Below are 16,915 nucleotides of genomic sequence, written 5' to 3'. Positions count from 1 at the left end.
GTCTGGGAAAGACTGACGTCTAAATCTGGACCAAAGGGGTGAGAGGCCTGTGGCACTCACACACAGAGAGAGAGAGAGAGAGAGAGGGAGAGAGGGAGGGGGAACATGTAGAGAGAGAGCAAGAAGGGAGGAGGAACACACACAGACCCTACATGTAAATGTTAGTGTGGTGACAGGAATCTTTATTATCCACGGTGAGAACATCAGGAGGCAGCAACATTTAGAAAACACAGAGAGCAGGAGAAAAAGATGAAGAACAGTGAACTAAACAGAGCCGGATCATTATTAAAGTGGCTGAGAAAGATGAACGAAGCCCAGACACGACACTGATGATTAAAATAAGACTGGATTTACCTCCAACTAGTCAAGTTGCAGGAAACAGGGTCTCCTCTTCACTTCCTGAGTTCTGGTGTCAAATAATGTCCAAAGAGGGTTTTCTTGCAGAGAATTATGATGTAACATAAAAGTTGACCTTTGCCCTTTTGGATGATTTGTCATTACTTCATCATTTCCAGTTGTTTGTCTGTAGACTGATCTTTGGACAGATGTGTATTTGATTTCTCAGATTCAAAAACAAATCTGATGGTTTGGAATTGGTGCGGGTCCAAATAGAAATCTAGATCTAGTGAAATTAAATGTGGTTTTGTGAGGGAACTGTTGGGCCTTGGTGGAGGTGTGAACTTTATTGAGTTACATTCTAGTTAGCACAAGAAATCTTGACATGTTCGGTGAGCTCACACTGACCTTTGACCTTTGACGACTAATTTCCTCTTACCAGTTCATTCTTTAGTCCAAGTAAACATTTGTGCCAAATATAAAAAAATTCCCTTGAGGTTTTTCTTGAGATATCGTTTTCACAAGAATGGGACACAGTGGTCATGTAATTTATGCATGATGGGCTAGGATGTGACAAACTACTTATAAAATCATAAATAAGTCCAATAACTAAAACTGAAAACAATGATCAGGTTAGTTGATTTTGGTAGAAAATCGTGAAAAGTAAATAGAATAATTTGCACCTCAGGTCACTGTATAACAGCTGGTAAACAACTAAGGCAGTAAATATACATAACAGACATATTATCCCAATGACACAAACAGGACAAAATTTCTCTTAATACCCGAAGACCTTTTTTTAATGTGTGCAAATACTTTGTGTTTGTTTTATAATCTTTGTGACTTGCTCTGTCAAAGGTGTAATATTGAACAAATTTTACTTTCCAATAATTTGTTTGTTTGTAACATAAACTGTAACAACAATGACAAATAATCCACCAGTGTTGTGGCAAATAATAGACTGTGAATGAATAAATATATACATCTAGATCTACGACATGACAGCTCCTCCTGTGCAGCCGAAGCGTCTTGATCGTGGCGGTAGACGTTATAAACCCCGCCTCCTCCATCTTTGCAAATGGGACTTGGGCCAAACTCAAATTCTCAAATAAAATTATCTCAAGATGGTTTTGTCATGTTAAACAGATTTCAACACTGATGTATGTTCAAGTGTTCATGTCTCTGATAAATTTGGTTTTAATTTGTTATTTGATGCTATAAAAACAGGTCATGATTGACAGCTGGGACTGACTCCTGATTGGTTGAGAGGTTGTATCGGCGAGTCCTCAACAGTTCCTTCCCCCTGTGCAGACTCCAAATCCTAAATTCAAGATGGTAATGTTACGGGGATATTTTGGCTGCATTCTCAGATAGTTGGAAGTGTAAACACATCTTCATATCTTCATGTATCAGCAAAATTCATGCAGCAGGAGCAGAGAAATATTATCATTCCTCCTGTTTCTGGAAACTTGGCAGAAGATAACCCACTGTAAAAATGAGAGAAGTGCAGCTTTAAGGGATTGCCGTTGCTTCTGTGGGAGACGTTCCAGTTTCATTGGGTCAAACTATTTATAGACACACTGAACTGCATCAGACGAGTATCGCCTCCTTCTCACAGAGCTGAGTTTACATGCAGCCTTAAAAGTCAGGAAAATAGTGATCAGGCACATTTTAAAAACGTCTTAAAAATGACCTTTGAAAATCAGGTGTAACTTCAAACACGCTTTTATTTCCTGTAACTCCCAACAGATCATCTGTCATGTCAAAGAGGAGCAGGAATACAAATCAACGATCCAAAAGATTTTAATTATAACTGAGCAGAGAAAATCCCAAGAGTTCAATTTGATTTGTTGGTGTAGAGATCTGCTGCTTTAAACGAGATTTGAGTTAATACAAATCAAACCAGATGTTAAAAGTTCCCTGAATCCAGTCCACAATTATAATTCGGACTTCCTTCCATTATACAGAACCTTTCTAATAATAAATGCAGTTATTCAACCGGGCCTGTCACTGCTGGTCACAGAGAAGAGCTCAGATATTAATAGTTTACAACTATTTACAGTCCTGACACACATTCAGTCCGAGCGATGAAGTAATCACGACATGTTCCTGCAGAGGGCGCCGTTGTTCTATAAAAGTGACAGTGTTGCATTAATTAAAAAACAAAAACAAGACTCCAGGTATGAGATGGCAACTGCTTAGACACATTAGTCCGAAAATAAAGTTGCTCTTTAAAAATGTGTTTCTGGAAGTGCTGATGTAAATAAAGCCTCTTTTCTTTCTAATGAACTTATTTTTAAACACCAGCCATTTTTTAAACATGCTCTCAGATCCAGAGAGGAAAATGCATAATTGATCAAAAACTGATGAACAAATTCATCTTTTTTTAACAACTATGGAAAAGAATAACCCAGATAAAGATTCTTACTTGCACCTCAAATGACTTTTATTTTGAAATAGTCATCCTGAGCAACTCATACAGCCTTTTCACATAGAAACTTTACAATTGTCAAGTTAGTAAAAATATTATCATCTCACAGAACACTTCTTTTATGTTAAAAACACCTTCAAATGCAGTGATGTGTAATATATATATATATATATATATATATATATATAAATTCATTCTGTAAAGCAGCCAACAAACCTGATGGTGGCGCTGCTGTCAAGTGGAATCTGATAAATGTGTCGCAGCAGATTCAAACATTAATACTAATATGAAGTTTTCCCCGACAGAACATGCTTCTTCATTCAATAACTAAAGCTGCTTTCAGACATGACCTCGGAAAATGTCCAGGACATTAGGTCCGGACATTTTTTAGAGTTTATCTTTCACATATGAAGAACACAGCAGGAGATTGAACGTTCACAGGAAAATATCGTCAACTTGCTCGCTGTAATTTTTCCGGGCATTTTCCTGCTGTATTCATGGACTCACTTGGACATTTTCCGAGGGAGCTGGCAGGTAAGGTTCTGGAAATGGTCTGGAGCAACTGACTCGGTCGTTTGCTTTCTTACAATCAGCCCCTCTGGAAAATGTCTGGAGTTCAGTGCACATCTGAAAGCAGCTCAGTTCAGTCCTCAGGAGCCTATGAGCCTCATTTCAGAGCAGCTGAATAAGATAAGTACACAGGAGCATTAGTGCAATGTTGAAGGAAAAAATTATTAAATCGTAATATGAGAATAAAGTCGTAAAATTTGACCTTTCTCAAAATTGAAATAGGGACCAATACTCCAATACCAATAGTTTTATGTTTGACCTTATTTAACCTTTGTTTTAGAAACTTCCAAATAAGACAAAAAGTGATATATTTATTAAGATTATGCACAAACATACCTATCTACCCATAGTGGCCTACAAGTGTTGACTTTTAATGGTGGATGTGTGAAGCTTGGCTAATACTGCGTCATCAGGGTTTGATAGTAACATCTTAAGGAATTATTGTCAATTCTTTTTTAATATACATCAGTCGATATATCAGTATCTAAGATTTTTTACTCCCTCAGTATCGAAATCATCCCCGAAAAACCTGTATTCCGTCAGGCTCTAGCCAAGTTGGAAGGAAGCCCAGCAGGAGTAATTCACAGTTTAGGTTTTGTACCGAAGGCCAATGAGGACTAACGTGTGCAGGAGCAGGGGATCTGGAGATTTCTACCTTAGCAGATGTTCATACTGAAAATGGCACAAGACTCTAGGTATGAGGGGGACATGAATCTCCTGCTGCGGGAGAATTACCGTCAGGTTTCAGTAAAACATCCCAGAGTTTTAAGACTTATCCTTACATACTGCATGATGGATTAAAATACTATAAGGAGTTATTTCATTCTCGGTCACAAAACAGCAGAACTTATTTGTCGATTTTAAATGGCCTTGCAAGATGGCGTTGTGTTGACTGCGTAGGGTTCTAACTGCGCTCTCATTGCAACGGTAACGCTGCTGACTCCTTTTGAACGTTTGTACTGAATCAACATGTTTTATTGTAAATGTGACCATGATGGACGACCACGTGTCACCTGCAAGTTTCTGCTGGGTGATTTTATACTGCAAAGAAATTAACTGAAGCTGCTCAGAGGTTTGGAAGAATTCTGGAGTTTGATGGGCATATACATCATTTAAACTTATAAGGCTAAAAAAAAAAAAAAAAACACTGGTGTCGTTCTGTAGGTGTTTTATTTTCACTGATGTTTCAGTATTTTAAGACTAGAATGGATAAGCTGCAACACTCATGACTTAAGCACTAAAATACTTCAAAAAGCTGCTTCTTGCCCAAAATCATTTTAGTATCTGGTTCAGTAACGCTTCACTTCAATTCTGTTCAAAACCAAAATTCACTCCCTTCTAGTGTTTGTTAAGACTGGGCTTCAAACTTCTAAGTACATTTCTCATCTAGAGAGACAGTTTTAAGAGCTATTAGACGGGAATTAAAAGGGTGCTGAGGAAAAGGATGAGGCTAAATACGACCCTGAGCGTCATGTTGGCAAACCGGATGGTCAGAGCGAGGCGAACTGGTGTGGCAGCAGGCTCTGGGTGGGACTGGGCTGAGGGCTCGTGCAGGCACTGCTGGTGACACTGGATCCAGGACTGGGCGAAACAGGAAGACTGGAGACGCAAGTGACTTCCCTGTCCGAAGTGTCATCATTGTCATCATGATGTAAGCGGTGATGATGGCTCACCACAACCCTGGAGAACAGGACGGGAGGAAACTTTAGAGAATCGGTCTATACTGTGTTGTATATTGTTGTTCTATTGTGTTACTGTACCTGGATCTGGATGGGCTGACGAGGTCTGGTCTGTGAGGTTCAATGCTGGAGATGTAGCTACACTTGGACCACTACACAAACAGATTTATTAAACATTTTAAATCAAGCCAACAACTTTCTGATTATAAAAATATCACCATTTATTCAGATTAATTCAATCTTCCCACAGTTACTTACTATATGAGCAGGGTCGGTGGTTCCCAGATGGACTCCTTTCTGACAGAGAGTCTGCAGCAGACTGATCCCTGCACACACAACAGAGAATTAAAAACTTCACACAGTTTTAGCATTTCTCCTCCTCCTCTGTGTGTTATTCCGTCTTTAAAGCAAAGTGAGGAGAGACACGTACCTTTTGTCCTGTTGCTCCAGTATTTCCGTTCCCACTGATCCAGCAGGATGTTGAGGTATCTCGGAGACTCGAAGAAGCGGAGGTAGCGGGACGATGACGGTTTTGGGAAAACTCGCTCGAACTCTCCCCGGCGGTTCAGCTCGTCTTCACTCTCTGTCAGCACGCGAACGTCCTCTGGAGTCAAGACATCCAACACCGTGGAGAGGAAGTCCTGACAGAGACGAGAGGAAACCTGAGCACAGAGCTGCTATTGTTGCAATTTCTAACTCTTTAAAAGTTTTGAAATAAATTAAATGCAATTACTTTTTTTTACCTGTGATTTAACATATATTGTTTTAATGTAAATTCACTTTCATTTGTATTTGCTTACCTGGTCGGCGTAGCGCTGTGTGAGGTAATATGCCCGTTTAACCTTCTCATCAGTGGACAGGTCTGGTTTGGTCCTCTCCCTCGACCCTCCACACAGACTTCAAACGCGCACACGCACACGCACACACACACACACACACACAGAGGAGGGTTAGTTAAACAATAAGGTCATTTCTGAGGCTGTACATTGAATTGCACTAGTTGTTCCTAAACTATCACTGCTTAGTTTCCATTCAGTCGAACAATGTAGGTGTGAACCCTACCTAAGCTTCTGAGAAGTAGTACCTCCTCCCTACCTGCTGGTGGAGCTAGAGGCGGAGCTGCAGGGAGCGCCCACATCTTTTTGTGGAACATGAAAGCCGGCCAGGTTCAGGAGATCTCTGATCATCTGACCTTTGATGGCAACATCCAGTGCTGTGTTGGAGTGGAGGCTGGACCAGAAACATGACGACAGTTTAAAAGATCTGGTTTGAAAACCTGCATGTGATTTTGTGTGTGTGTGTGTGTGTGTGCGTGCGTGCATATTACCTGGGTGATATGTTAACTTCAAGGATCCAGGGTTTGAGGTTCTCGTCCAGCATGATGTCGAAGCCAAACAGCTCGTGGCAGCTGTACGACGTCTTAACGTGCATCTTCAGCAGGCTGTTGACGTACGGTTCTGACCTGAAAAACCAACCCACAGAAGAGGGAGGGCTCATTTCATCGTCATTATTATTTCATCGTTTCCCCGTCTCCAGTCAGTCGTCACTTCATTTCATGCAAAATGCAAAACTGAGCTAATTTCATGTTTCCCCAAAGTTTCAAATAGGAGGGAGTGGAGGATCAGCTGTAGCTCACTTCACGTTTGAACCAGGAATTTTTTTTACTGCAGCATAAAAACTAACTTGTGAACTAGAATATCACTGGGTAGAGCACATACCTCTGCCAATAATTTAATTAGGTTTTAAAGCTAAGCAAACAAAACAATGTACATGTGGATGGACACACACACACACACACACACCGAAAACATAATGCCAATGGCCGTCGCCGGCAAGGAGGAATAAAAAAAAGACAATAAACTTAAAAGATACAAAACCTGTTGATTCCCTAAATCCAAATGATCTCAATGATGGTGGTAGTTACAGGTTTTTAAACATTTAAATCATTTTAAATCTGCTCGATAACTTCCAGCATTTGATGACTAAATGAGTGAAACTTACGCGATGATGGTTTTGATCACGATGTCTTTAATCTTCTCCCAAATCGAAGTGGTGTTGACTCCCTTAGAGCCGAGAAACTGCCACAAGGCCTTCAAAGCCCTGAAAACACAAAAACAGGATTTGTTAAGAGTGAATCTATGAGCAGAGAAAGAAAACACTACAGTGTGTTAGTCACCAAGATGTGGAGCGGGTTGGAGTTTCACTTTTACAAAACGGCTTCTCTGCCCAAAGATATTTTCAGGTAGAATTATAATTGTTGGTTTATTTAAACTCTTTGGAAAGACCCAAATTAACAGAATGCAATATAATAAATAAATTCCTCCCTCCAAACACTTCTCATACCAAGTGTTGTTTATTATTCAGTCAGACTGTGTCCTAAATCCTCACTCGTTCCCTACTTTCACTTCTTCCAATAAACCCTTTCCCTACCTCCACGCTCCCTTTTATTCAGGCTACGTCCACATCTTCATTTTAAAGCAGCGTTGTTAATTTAAAATGATCTTAGTCTACACAGCCAATTTAGCTCCTTATCAGAAATAATGTCCACGCTAACACAACTAAAAACATTCACATTTCCGTACACTGGTCATGTGGGGGAAACAGGAAGTGGCTTGGCTGCAGTTGGTTGCTCAAGTTACAAAATAAAACTACGAAAGATAAACAATGGTTCAAAATAAGAGCAGGGATTTATTTTCTTGGAGCGACGACGAGGTGGAACAGGAAGTGTTAGAAAAACTTATAAAACTTGACCTGCATTTTCAGCACTCAAAAACTCCAGAGTGGACAGCAGGCGTGAATGTAGAAGCAATGGTTAGTTTTAAAACTGTAATGTAGTTGTGTGCATGTAACCTCAAACATAAACACCTCTCTGTTACCATTTGTGTCCCTGGCAGGCCTTGTCATCGCTGTTCGTCTGGTATTCAGAGTTTTTCTTGTTGACACTGTAGTTGGTCAGGTGCATGAACTTGTTACTCAGAGTCTTCATGGAAGACGAATACCTACAACAGGAAAGAGGACAGAGGTGTTACCTCAGCTCAGATCCTTTACATTGACTTGTCTTTGTGGTGGCTGTGGGGAAAACTGACTTGCAGCTGGCGAATCGAACCAGCCCGTCGGTGAAGATGTAAATCCTGAGCGGGTCGTAGGATGTCACGTAGACGTAGATCCTCAGGTCAAACTTGTTGCCACTGATGAGGTAGGGCTTGTGAAGGTATCTGCAAAAACACAACTACATTATGAAGTTTCAACCCAAATGAGTGATGAGGAATGTGGCGTCAGGTCCTGGGAAAGGGTCTCTGTTCCAAACCAGTGGTGCTCACATCTGGATTACTTACTTCTGAACTAGTAGTGGTCTCTTACGTGGCATCTGGCTCCATTTGTGGATGACCTGGATACCTATTCCTCTGGCTGATGCAGGCTATTAGAAACAATATAATCAAAAGATAAACTACATATATTGGCTTAAAATTCAAGATATTTTAAGCATCATGGTCAAAACTAGCTTATTATAGCTAAGAGTAAACCAGCAAAATGAAGATTTACTGGAAGAACATACAGGTTTGATGATCCATTTCTGCCGGGAGACTCCATCCTCCCAGGCCTTGCGGAGCTGTTTGATGTCCTGAGGAAGAATGAAGGTGCGGGGGAAAAAGCTGAACTCCTGTTTCCCAAAGCGAGCCTTCATCTTGGAGAGGTTCCTCCACAGTCGGTCCTTCCTGCCAATCTGAAAGGTTCCTGGGAAGTGGTTCAACTAGGACACGAACAAAAAACATGTGTTACGAAGATCAAAAAGATAATTAGATAATTTCACCTTTCTTTAAGTTGAGGCTTCCTAGAGACACAAGCTTGGATCAGATTCACAGTTTCTCACCTTCTGGTGTTCTCCAAGGGCCTTGAAACCAGGAGACTTCATGTGGTGTCCCCAGCAGCCCAGCCAGTCATGGCTTTCTACATGAACAACAGACAATCATCACATCACAGCTTCCTCTTACTCTAAATCCGCACTGCAAAGTTTGAGTTTTAAAATGGTTGCTATGTTTTTGTCTGCCGTCCAAAGTTCTCAATCTAATTGTAATGATTGAATCGACACATCTGGCATATATTTATATTTTGATCATGGTCGCTCTCTGTATGATGGATTCTGAAATATGTGCAGCAACTGTCACTCTCACACACACACACACACACACCAACTTACTCTTTGTGACTTTGAAGTGCGACCTGGCGATGGTATGTCTGACCACATTCGGAGTGACGGTGCTCATCTTCCATTTTAACAGTCGTCTTTGTTCCGCAGGCAGCAGTTCCACTGCAGAGCACACAACACAAAGTTGTAACTATTTTATTGCCATATCTTTCTACAAATAAAACTCACAGGCTGAAGATATGACACATATTCACACACTTTGATGCATTTTAACACATACTGGAAATATGCAACCGTAAAATTATTTAGTACATTTAAAAAACAATCAAATTGACATAAAATAAAATGCTGTAAAATATGATAAACTAACCCTTACATATATATATATTTTTTCATTTGTGTATCCTTTTTAACAATAGATATTTATAATACATTTTATGGTTAAACTGTAAAATTATTATTAAATTAGCATTCTTTGTCATAAGGGTTTGATGACATTTTAGGAATCATTGACATAATAAATAAATAAATATCAGACATTTTTTACTGCCCAATATCAGTTTCGGCTCCCAAAAATCCAAATCAGTTGGATGATATTTTAAGATTTTTGCTAAATAACAGCTCTGATAACAGATATTCCATCATTCTGGAAGGTGTGAGGATCACAAAAAGATTCTCTGACTGTCTTCTCAAATAAAAACAAATGACTAAAAATATAACGCGTCATAATCACACCTTAAAAGCACTTCCGAAGACATATATATCAAATATGTAGCTGACAGAGTTTTTATTGGTCCCTTGACAGGTGTTTAAATGACTGTTTGAGCTCAGCTTAACTTTGCCTCCTATGTTTTATACAACAGAAAACAACAGTGTCCTGACCTTTCTCACTGGCGGTGCTGAAGTAAAGTGTTGAAGGGATGAGGGGGAACAGACTGGGAACCAGCGCTGGTCGCTCTTCTCGAACATCCTCCGCGTCCGATGACATTGGCTCCTCGATACTGAAAGACAAAAAAAGGGAGTATACATACATTCATACAAGAATAATCAGATCATGATAATCACATTCTTCAAAAAATATCTACTATTATCAAAAATAATAATTTTCTGTTTATATAACAAAATGAATAATGCTTGCATTCTGCATTCTTTTAACACAATATTTTTAAAGTCACGTGAAAATAACACTCAATTAAAAAAACGAATTAATAAAAACACTCACATGACAGTCATAAAGAAAGGAAGGAAGGAAAAAAGAGATGATGATGGGGGATGATAATCTCGTCTTCCAGATCTTGTAAGTAAAATCCTTCCACCACTGACAGGTACATAAAGGCATTACAGCCAGACCAGGCCAACTTCCCTCTATACTATAACTATGCAGGAGCTGTGGCTTACAGAAAAGGTTGGGGGGGTGGTGGTGTATGTAAATGAACGCATAAACAAATCAGCAGGTTGGGGTTAAAAAACAAACAACAACAAAAAGAACCAGAGTGAATAGCGCTCCCTATCCAGGCTGTTTTAGCAGAGAATCGGCTCCGAGTCTTTGGTGGGGAGTTCTACTGTTGAGGCCATCACAGTGGAGAACAATGTGACACACAATGCTGCGGACCTTTCCACCACGCTCTGCTGCTTTCAGGACATTTTTAACAATGCACTGAGAGATAAAGGCAGAGAGACACAAAGATTCTCTGACCGATGGATATTTTTGGAGATCAATTAGAAAGCAGGCTACGATGATGGGCGATGTGAGGAAAAGACATTTTCAGGTGTGTAAGTTAGAGAAGGAAGAAAATGAACTGTGTATTTTGTTTTTTTTATGGCCATGATGAAACCACATGAAGGCTTGAGCCAAACTTGCATCATTACCTCATAAACTTATTTTGAAAGTAGGATATTTGTAGGGCCCCAACATTTTACCAGTCAGAGAACTTTTTGGGGTTATTGGCTGACTGATAAATACTGATATGAGCCTTTTACTGACATGTGTATCTCTGTTTGTCTTTGCTAATATGAAAAATTGGAGAGGGAATGAGAGGACCCGCTTAGATCGCTCATACTGGACTTTGAGCTCATTTAGTTTCCGCGTCCTTACCTCGGACTGCTGCGGGTAAGAGTCTTCAAAGTGTCTGTGTTTAGTTTCGTAATGGCGTTTTAAATTGCCACTTTTGACAACCGCAGCAGACTCTGAGCAAATGAGACACACCGGTCTCGTTGAGCTCACTGCAGGAAGAATAAAAGCATACTTTTCTGTCCACTCTTCTCGGAAGACTCAGGTTTCAACGTCAACTTTCCTGATTTCGCTTACATACGAGTGTCTCCATCTGCGTGCTTCTCTCTACCTAGCAACCTACACAGTGTATGATAGCAACACATAGGACCCAGACGCCCCCCCCTGGGCTGGTGTCAATATGCCTGATTAAAAGTCTCTTAAATGTCAAACTAGGCCGCTGATGTTTTTTTTTTGTTGTTTTGAATTTTTGAGTGAAGAAGAGTCGGGGTCCGGGTGGAAACCTCTCGCGGTCTGTATTTGGACCGGAGTCCGCCAGTTGGGGACCCCTGATGTAGTGTGTGACCCCATCACAAGTCAGTCTTGTAGCATAAACTCATGACAGCAAGACTCACAAGACAGCAAGTCGTGTAATGTGAACTTCACAGTGATTATTTGCAGGCTGGACAGTGCCCAAAGCAGATTTCCCCATGAAGACAATAAAGTCAATCTTATCAACAACTTTGAAAGACGTGTAGTGTGATCTTATCATTTTGGTGAATTTAGAAAGAGTAAAAAGAAAGCTTTTTGCTCTGTGAGACGAAAAAAAACCTGCCAAAAATTTGAACAGAAATGATTTAGTTGTGCAGGTGTGTGTGTGGTTACACAGTGTGTCTCACCTAGAAAGGAGGCCAATGGATGCCGTAGAAGAAGAGCCAGTGATGGACGAACAGTCTGAATCATCTGATGATAGGAACAAAGTTAAAAAACATTGTTTTAAACTGTATTGATTACCGGCTGAATAAGCTGTACTACAATGAAGAGTTATACTGTGTTTCCTTACCGTCGTCACTACAGGCATTTTCCAGCTCATCAGGCAGCTCCTCCTCAACTCCATCCACCTGCATAACACACTCCGCCGCTCTGGAAACAATTAACAGAAGGTGAAATCTTCAGATTGAGAATGTAAAGGGTCAATAAATGAACTGCACTGATTGATTGAGAGGGAATCAGCCGTTTCTCACCCTGATAGGTGAGTCTCTCCTACTACACACTCCTCTGTTGGCGAGGGCGAGGAGGTAGAAGGGGAGGGAGAGGAAGATGACATGGAGACAGGCTGTCCCTGCTTCGTTAGATGGATCGCTGAGATCTGAGTGGTCACAGAACCAACCAAGGTTCCTGCAGGAGGGGAGGCCACAGCTACGAGAGAAGGAGCAGCAACACATTCTCAGTTTCTGACCATTTCTGGTGTCATGCTTTAATGAATTAAATTATGTCTATTATTTCTGATATTCTGACAATATTTCATGTTTTTTTAGGAAAAAAAAAAAAGCTTTCTCCGTGCTTTGTTAAAGTCCATATTTTTTGCACCTTAACAATCACACACCTTTCCCCCATTGTGATGTAGCCAATACTAAAATATATAAATAGAGAACATAGGACCATTCTTACAAAGCTATAGTGAGATGTGCACGTATCGCAGAGATAACATTTTGTTTCGGACATTTATGTTGTTCCATAATTTTTTCCACATTCTTGGCTCTAAAGATGTAGATCAAATGACCAGACAATCTACTAATCTATCATCCAAAAGTTTTAACAACCGAATCATTCTGATTACCTGGGGTGACGTGCGGCAGCGTGGGCGGCTGCTCCTGCGTGGCACTGACACTGGCACTGAGCACAGTTGGCATGAGGCCGTTTGGAGAGGTTCTGATCTCGGGAGGGCCGTGTCCTATGCATGAGGTCAGGGAGCTTCCTGCTGCATATTGGCTTTCTGGGGGCTGTTTATTTACGTCTAGTGATGCAAAAGATTGGGGCTTACTGCTTGTTGTTGCTGATGGTCCTCCTGCAGGAGGACCATCGCTTACATGCAATTGATTGTTTGAGTCAGTTATTATTGTGCAACTGTTTTGTGTCGGACTGGGTTTTGTTGGCAGTTTTGCAGAATGGCATCTTCCTGTCGTCATTTCTCTTGTTGTGCTTCTTATTTCCAATGTTGTTTTATCAAGGCTGGAGGCATCGTTTCCCAATGTTGCCCCCTGATGTTCACAAAGAGCAAGGCATAGAGGAGGCGTTGATGGTGAAGAGGAACAGTCTGCAGCCTCAAGCTGGGGAGACAAAACCAGGAGATGTCAGATATTACACTTGATATTACAAGTGTTAAGATACTGATATTAAAATGAAAGTATCCGCTTCAACAAGGTGACAAAAAAAATCTGATTTTAATTGTAATTTATTGACTGAATTGTTGTCCTCTTTTGATCTTACTGGAGCTAAATACTCTTCAGTTGAGTTCCATAAAATATTGTAATACTTAGTTACAAACAACAGATCTAAAGAAAATAATGAATTAATGAATATTGTATAAAACTTTTAAATTCATGACATGATGTATCATCTGACAGTAAACACATAATATAAACAAACTTGATAAAGATTTACGGTGCAGGGGTGATACATTTTGTTTTTACAAATTTTGATCGTGTGGCTAATGAAAAATATATCTGTGACACACAGGCCATATAAACTGATGAAGGCCAGTGGGCCGTTACTAGGTTCATTGTTAATCTTGGCTATAGAAAAAGTGCCTTGGTTTATTTTCTTTAATTCCATTAAAACTTGATTGAATGATGAACTGCAGATTATTACTTACCTCGTTTGGCATTTTCTGTTACATACAGGCCATCATATACAGCCTCCATCACATTCTATGGGTTGCCCAGATGCAGGTGTCCAATATAATTCTTAACGTTCAGCAGGTGCTACAAATTAACCTCAAACCTAAACTAAGCCTTTTTAAAATTCTTACGATCACAACAAGCACCGTATCTCCTGAATATTAAAGATCAGACTTAGTGGAGTGAGGTATCGTTTTTAAAGGCTCACTGCTATGAAACATCAATTCTCACCATGGACTTGTTTGTTTGCAGGATGGACTTTCCTTTTATGAACAGGTCTTGATGGCAAACAGACAAAAGTGGCTCAGATCCCAGCGGTGCATCACTGGATGCAGCCTGATGTTGGCTCATCGATACGCCATTTTCATGCGGAGAGGTTTGGAGCGATGTACATTTCTGTATAGCACCCGACAGCTGACCGTTAAATCCAACCTGCCATTCTTGCTTATAGATGGAGGAGGAAGCATTGGTCCCTGTGAGGCTACTGCCAACCTGCTTCTGCCCTGCTGCCAGTACCTGGCTTGGAATCTGTATCCCATTACGTAGTTGTGGCAGGGTTGGAGACCCATGTGGCACAGCGGTGAATTGGCTCTGGGTGTTGGTTTTATATCTGTCCCCGTTCTCAGAGGGGGCAACTGTTGTCTGTCTCAGAGGGGATGCAGAAGAGGCAACATGAGAAAATGAAGGTTTGGCTTGGTCTTTTCGTCTGAAGAGCTCTAGAGAGGTCTGACCAAAAGGCACCTTAGTGGCCACAACTGTCTTGGCATGTGTACTGACAACGGCTGTAGTGGTGGAACTGTCTGCATTAGAGCAAGATCGTATCTTTCCCCCACCCCAGGGGGAGGACTGATTGGTGGGCATGGCACCGCCCCAACAAAGACTTGGTTATTTCTGAAGGGCTGAGTTTCTGGGTTGGGGTCCTGGGTGGGAAATAACAGTCAAGTTGATACTAAATGAGCTTGAGGTGGAGGAGCCCTCCTGGTTGCTCCTCACTCAGTGACTGGTTCTTCAGTGAGTCACTTCTCAGGTGTCAGCTCCAGCTGAATGGAGTTGTACATTTTCTGTTGGTTGCTGTAGATGGACTACAAGTTCTCGACAAATCCTGACCAACAGCACACATAACTGCCACCACCGATGCAGTGACAGTCACACTCAGAGTTTGACATAAGGCCGAGGCTATGTCAAGTAGTCTTGGTGTCATTAGTTTATAAGCCAGAAGTTGTTTCTTCTTAACTACCCTCAGGGATGAAATGTGACTCTCACATCAAGGTTCCTGGCCTGAGGGTAGATAGCAGAGTCCATTGAGTGCTCCCATCATCCTCCTCAGTTGCTTGAACTGTCAGCTGTCTCTGTGGAAACTACACAAGAAGACAATCACAGTGAATTTGAGAGGATCCTTGTGCTGGGCCATGAAACAATGTGAGGATTTCTGCAGGTTTCGCACAGATTATTTAAGACTATGTAAACTTTACCACAGACAAGCTGAGTGAACTGAGATCAATTCTGGCCGAGCGTTTGTAGGAGATCTCTTATCAATTCCACGTTTGTAGTTTTCAAAGACCTTTTCAGGCCTAAAATTCAAGTTACTGACCTCTACCTCAAATTAACAGGTTTCAGGTTACTGAATTTTAGACTCAATAGTAACATAACAAAAAGTCCAATACATACTGATATAATACTTATGCGTTGTGATTTGGAAAATGTTTTTCTGTTGGGCCTCAGTGTTGGTAATTCTCTGCTGCTCAGGAACTAAATCTGTCTCTAAACTTAAAAGAAATAGTATAAAATGTATCGTTATATATCGATACAAAATAGTGAACTGTTTTTAAAAAAACTATTTAAAAAAAACATTTTCAAATTATCATTAGGATCAAAATAACCCCAATAGGATACAATGTTATTGTTTGTAAATATAAGAAATAATGTCACATTTAAATAAAAATGTGTTCGACCATCTATGAATTTTACATAAAGACAACAATCAAAAACGTCACACTAAAAGAGTTAACAACATAATTTTAGCGCGGTTACAAACGTGAAATACACTGAACAGTTAAGAGTACATGAGATGAGTTAGTTCACCTGTGTCACTAAAGTAAATATAATATATTGGTGATTTTAATGTGTTGTCGCTGCTGTCAGTCTCAGCAGAGGTGAGTTCTCACGTGTGTGTGTGTGAGACACGCCGCTTAGCTTAGCTCTGGCTAACCGGCTAACTTTAGCAAACAGCCCGGTTGTAATCATTTAAAAATAAAAACATTAGCTCAAGACGAGACTTGACTTTTAAAGCAGTTTGTTCTCTGACCACAGTTGCGCCATTCTTACAGCTACTGTTAGTTTAGCTAGCAGTTACCTGAGGCTCCGGTTAGCATTAGCTTCGCAACAGCGACCCAGACAACACAAACACTGTGCCCCGGTGTTTCCCCCGGTGTTTCCGCTGCACCGGTGTCAGTTATAAAACACAGGGTTGATACCGGTGGAATAACAAATATTCACAGCTTCGTCATCTCCCGCGGTGACGCTGACATGTTGGTTTATCGAGCAGCGACAGTTTCTTACATCGCAGACAGAAGCCGAAATATCAGAGTGACACGTCACAGCAAAAGATCGTCTATTGGTGTCCACGTTTCCGTGAGCTGCTGCGTCACCGCGCCCCCACCGGTCAACAGCTGCTACTGCACCAACATATATATATAGATATATATCTATATATATATGTTGGTGTTGGTACATGTAACCCTCTCTTGACATCTATCTTGATTTATATCAGAGATATAAAAAAGGTTATAGTCAAAAGGCAACTTTATAGATATTTAATTATCTTAATCAGGCATGATCATGTCTAATTTGTTAACTGTAACA

At 40.6% G+C, this 16,915-nt stretch overlaps 1 protein-coding gene across 4 annotated transcripts; it reads right to left on the bottom strand.

Annotated features, from left to right (window-relative positions):
- Window positions 1-3,586: 3,586 nt before the first annotated feature.
- On the bottom strand, window positions 3,587-16,717 carry ttll4 (tubulin tyrosine ligase-like family, member 4). Of its 4 annotated transcripts, XM_034574630.1 has the most exons (22): window positions 16,407-16,717; window positions 14,285-15,411; window positions 12,994-13,483; window positions 12,398-12,572; window positions 12,217-12,296; window positions 12,053-12,116; window positions 10,046-10,164; window positions 9,215-9,325; window positions 8,888-8,964; window positions 8,573-8,767; window positions 8,352-8,434; window positions 8,103-8,231; window positions 7,893-8,015; window positions 7,018-7,116; window positions 6,344-6,478; window positions 6,112-6,246; window positions 5,817-5,913; window positions 5,447-5,657; window positions 5,275-5,342; window positions 5,098-5,168; window positions 4,011-5,017; window positions 3,587-3,978 (listed from the first exon to the last, which is right to left on the bottom strand). In XM_034574630.1, the coding sequence occupies exons 2-21, from the start codon at window positions 14,912-14,914 to the stop codon at window positions 4,828-4,830; spliced, it is 3,282 nt and encodes a 1,093-aa protein (XP_034430521.1). In that variant the 5' UTR covers window positions 14,915-15,411; window positions 16,407-16,717; the 3' UTR covers window positions 3,587-3,978; window positions 4,011-4,827. The 4 variants fall into 4 exon arrangements, with proteins under 4 accessions (XP_034430521.1, XP_034430522.1, XP_034430523.1 ...); XM_034574631.1 differs by lacking the exon at window positions 16,407-16,717 and having other exon boundaries at window positions 5,104-5,168; window positions 14,285-15,203; XM_034574632.1 differs by lacking the exon at window positions 16,407-16,717 and having other exon boundaries at window positions 12,398-12,551; window positions 14,285-15,203.
- Window positions 16,718-16,915: the final 198 nt, after the last annotated feature.

The sequence above is a fragment of the Hippoglossus hippoglossus genome, chromosome 21 (assembly GCF_009819705.1).
Source record: "Hippoglossus hippoglossus isolate fHipHip1 chromosome 21, fHipHip1.pri, whole genome shotgun sequence".
Classification (NCBI taxonomy): Eukaryota; Metazoa; Chordata; class Actinopteri; order Pleuronectiformes; family Pleuronectidae; genus Hippoglossus; species Hippoglossus hippoglossus.
The sequence above is the reverse complement of the archived record's forward strand: the minus strand, read 5'-3'. Positions and strand labels throughout refer to the sequence as shown.

Excerpts from the sequence above, each read along its gene's own strand:
- ttll4 (XM_034574630.1), bottom strand. The coding sequence starts at position 14,914 with ATGCCCACCAATCAGTCCTCCCCCTGGGGTGGGGGAAAGATACGATCT. Across the intron at positions 8,232-8,351 it reads AGACCACTACTAGTTCAGAA|ATACCTTCACAAGCCCTACC; the intron begins GTAAGTAATCCA and ends GTGTTTTTGCAG. Across the intron at positions 5,018-5,097 it reads GTCAGCCCATCCAGATCCAG|GGTTGTGGTGAGCCATCATC; the intron begins GTACAGTAACAC and ends CCTGTTCTCCAG.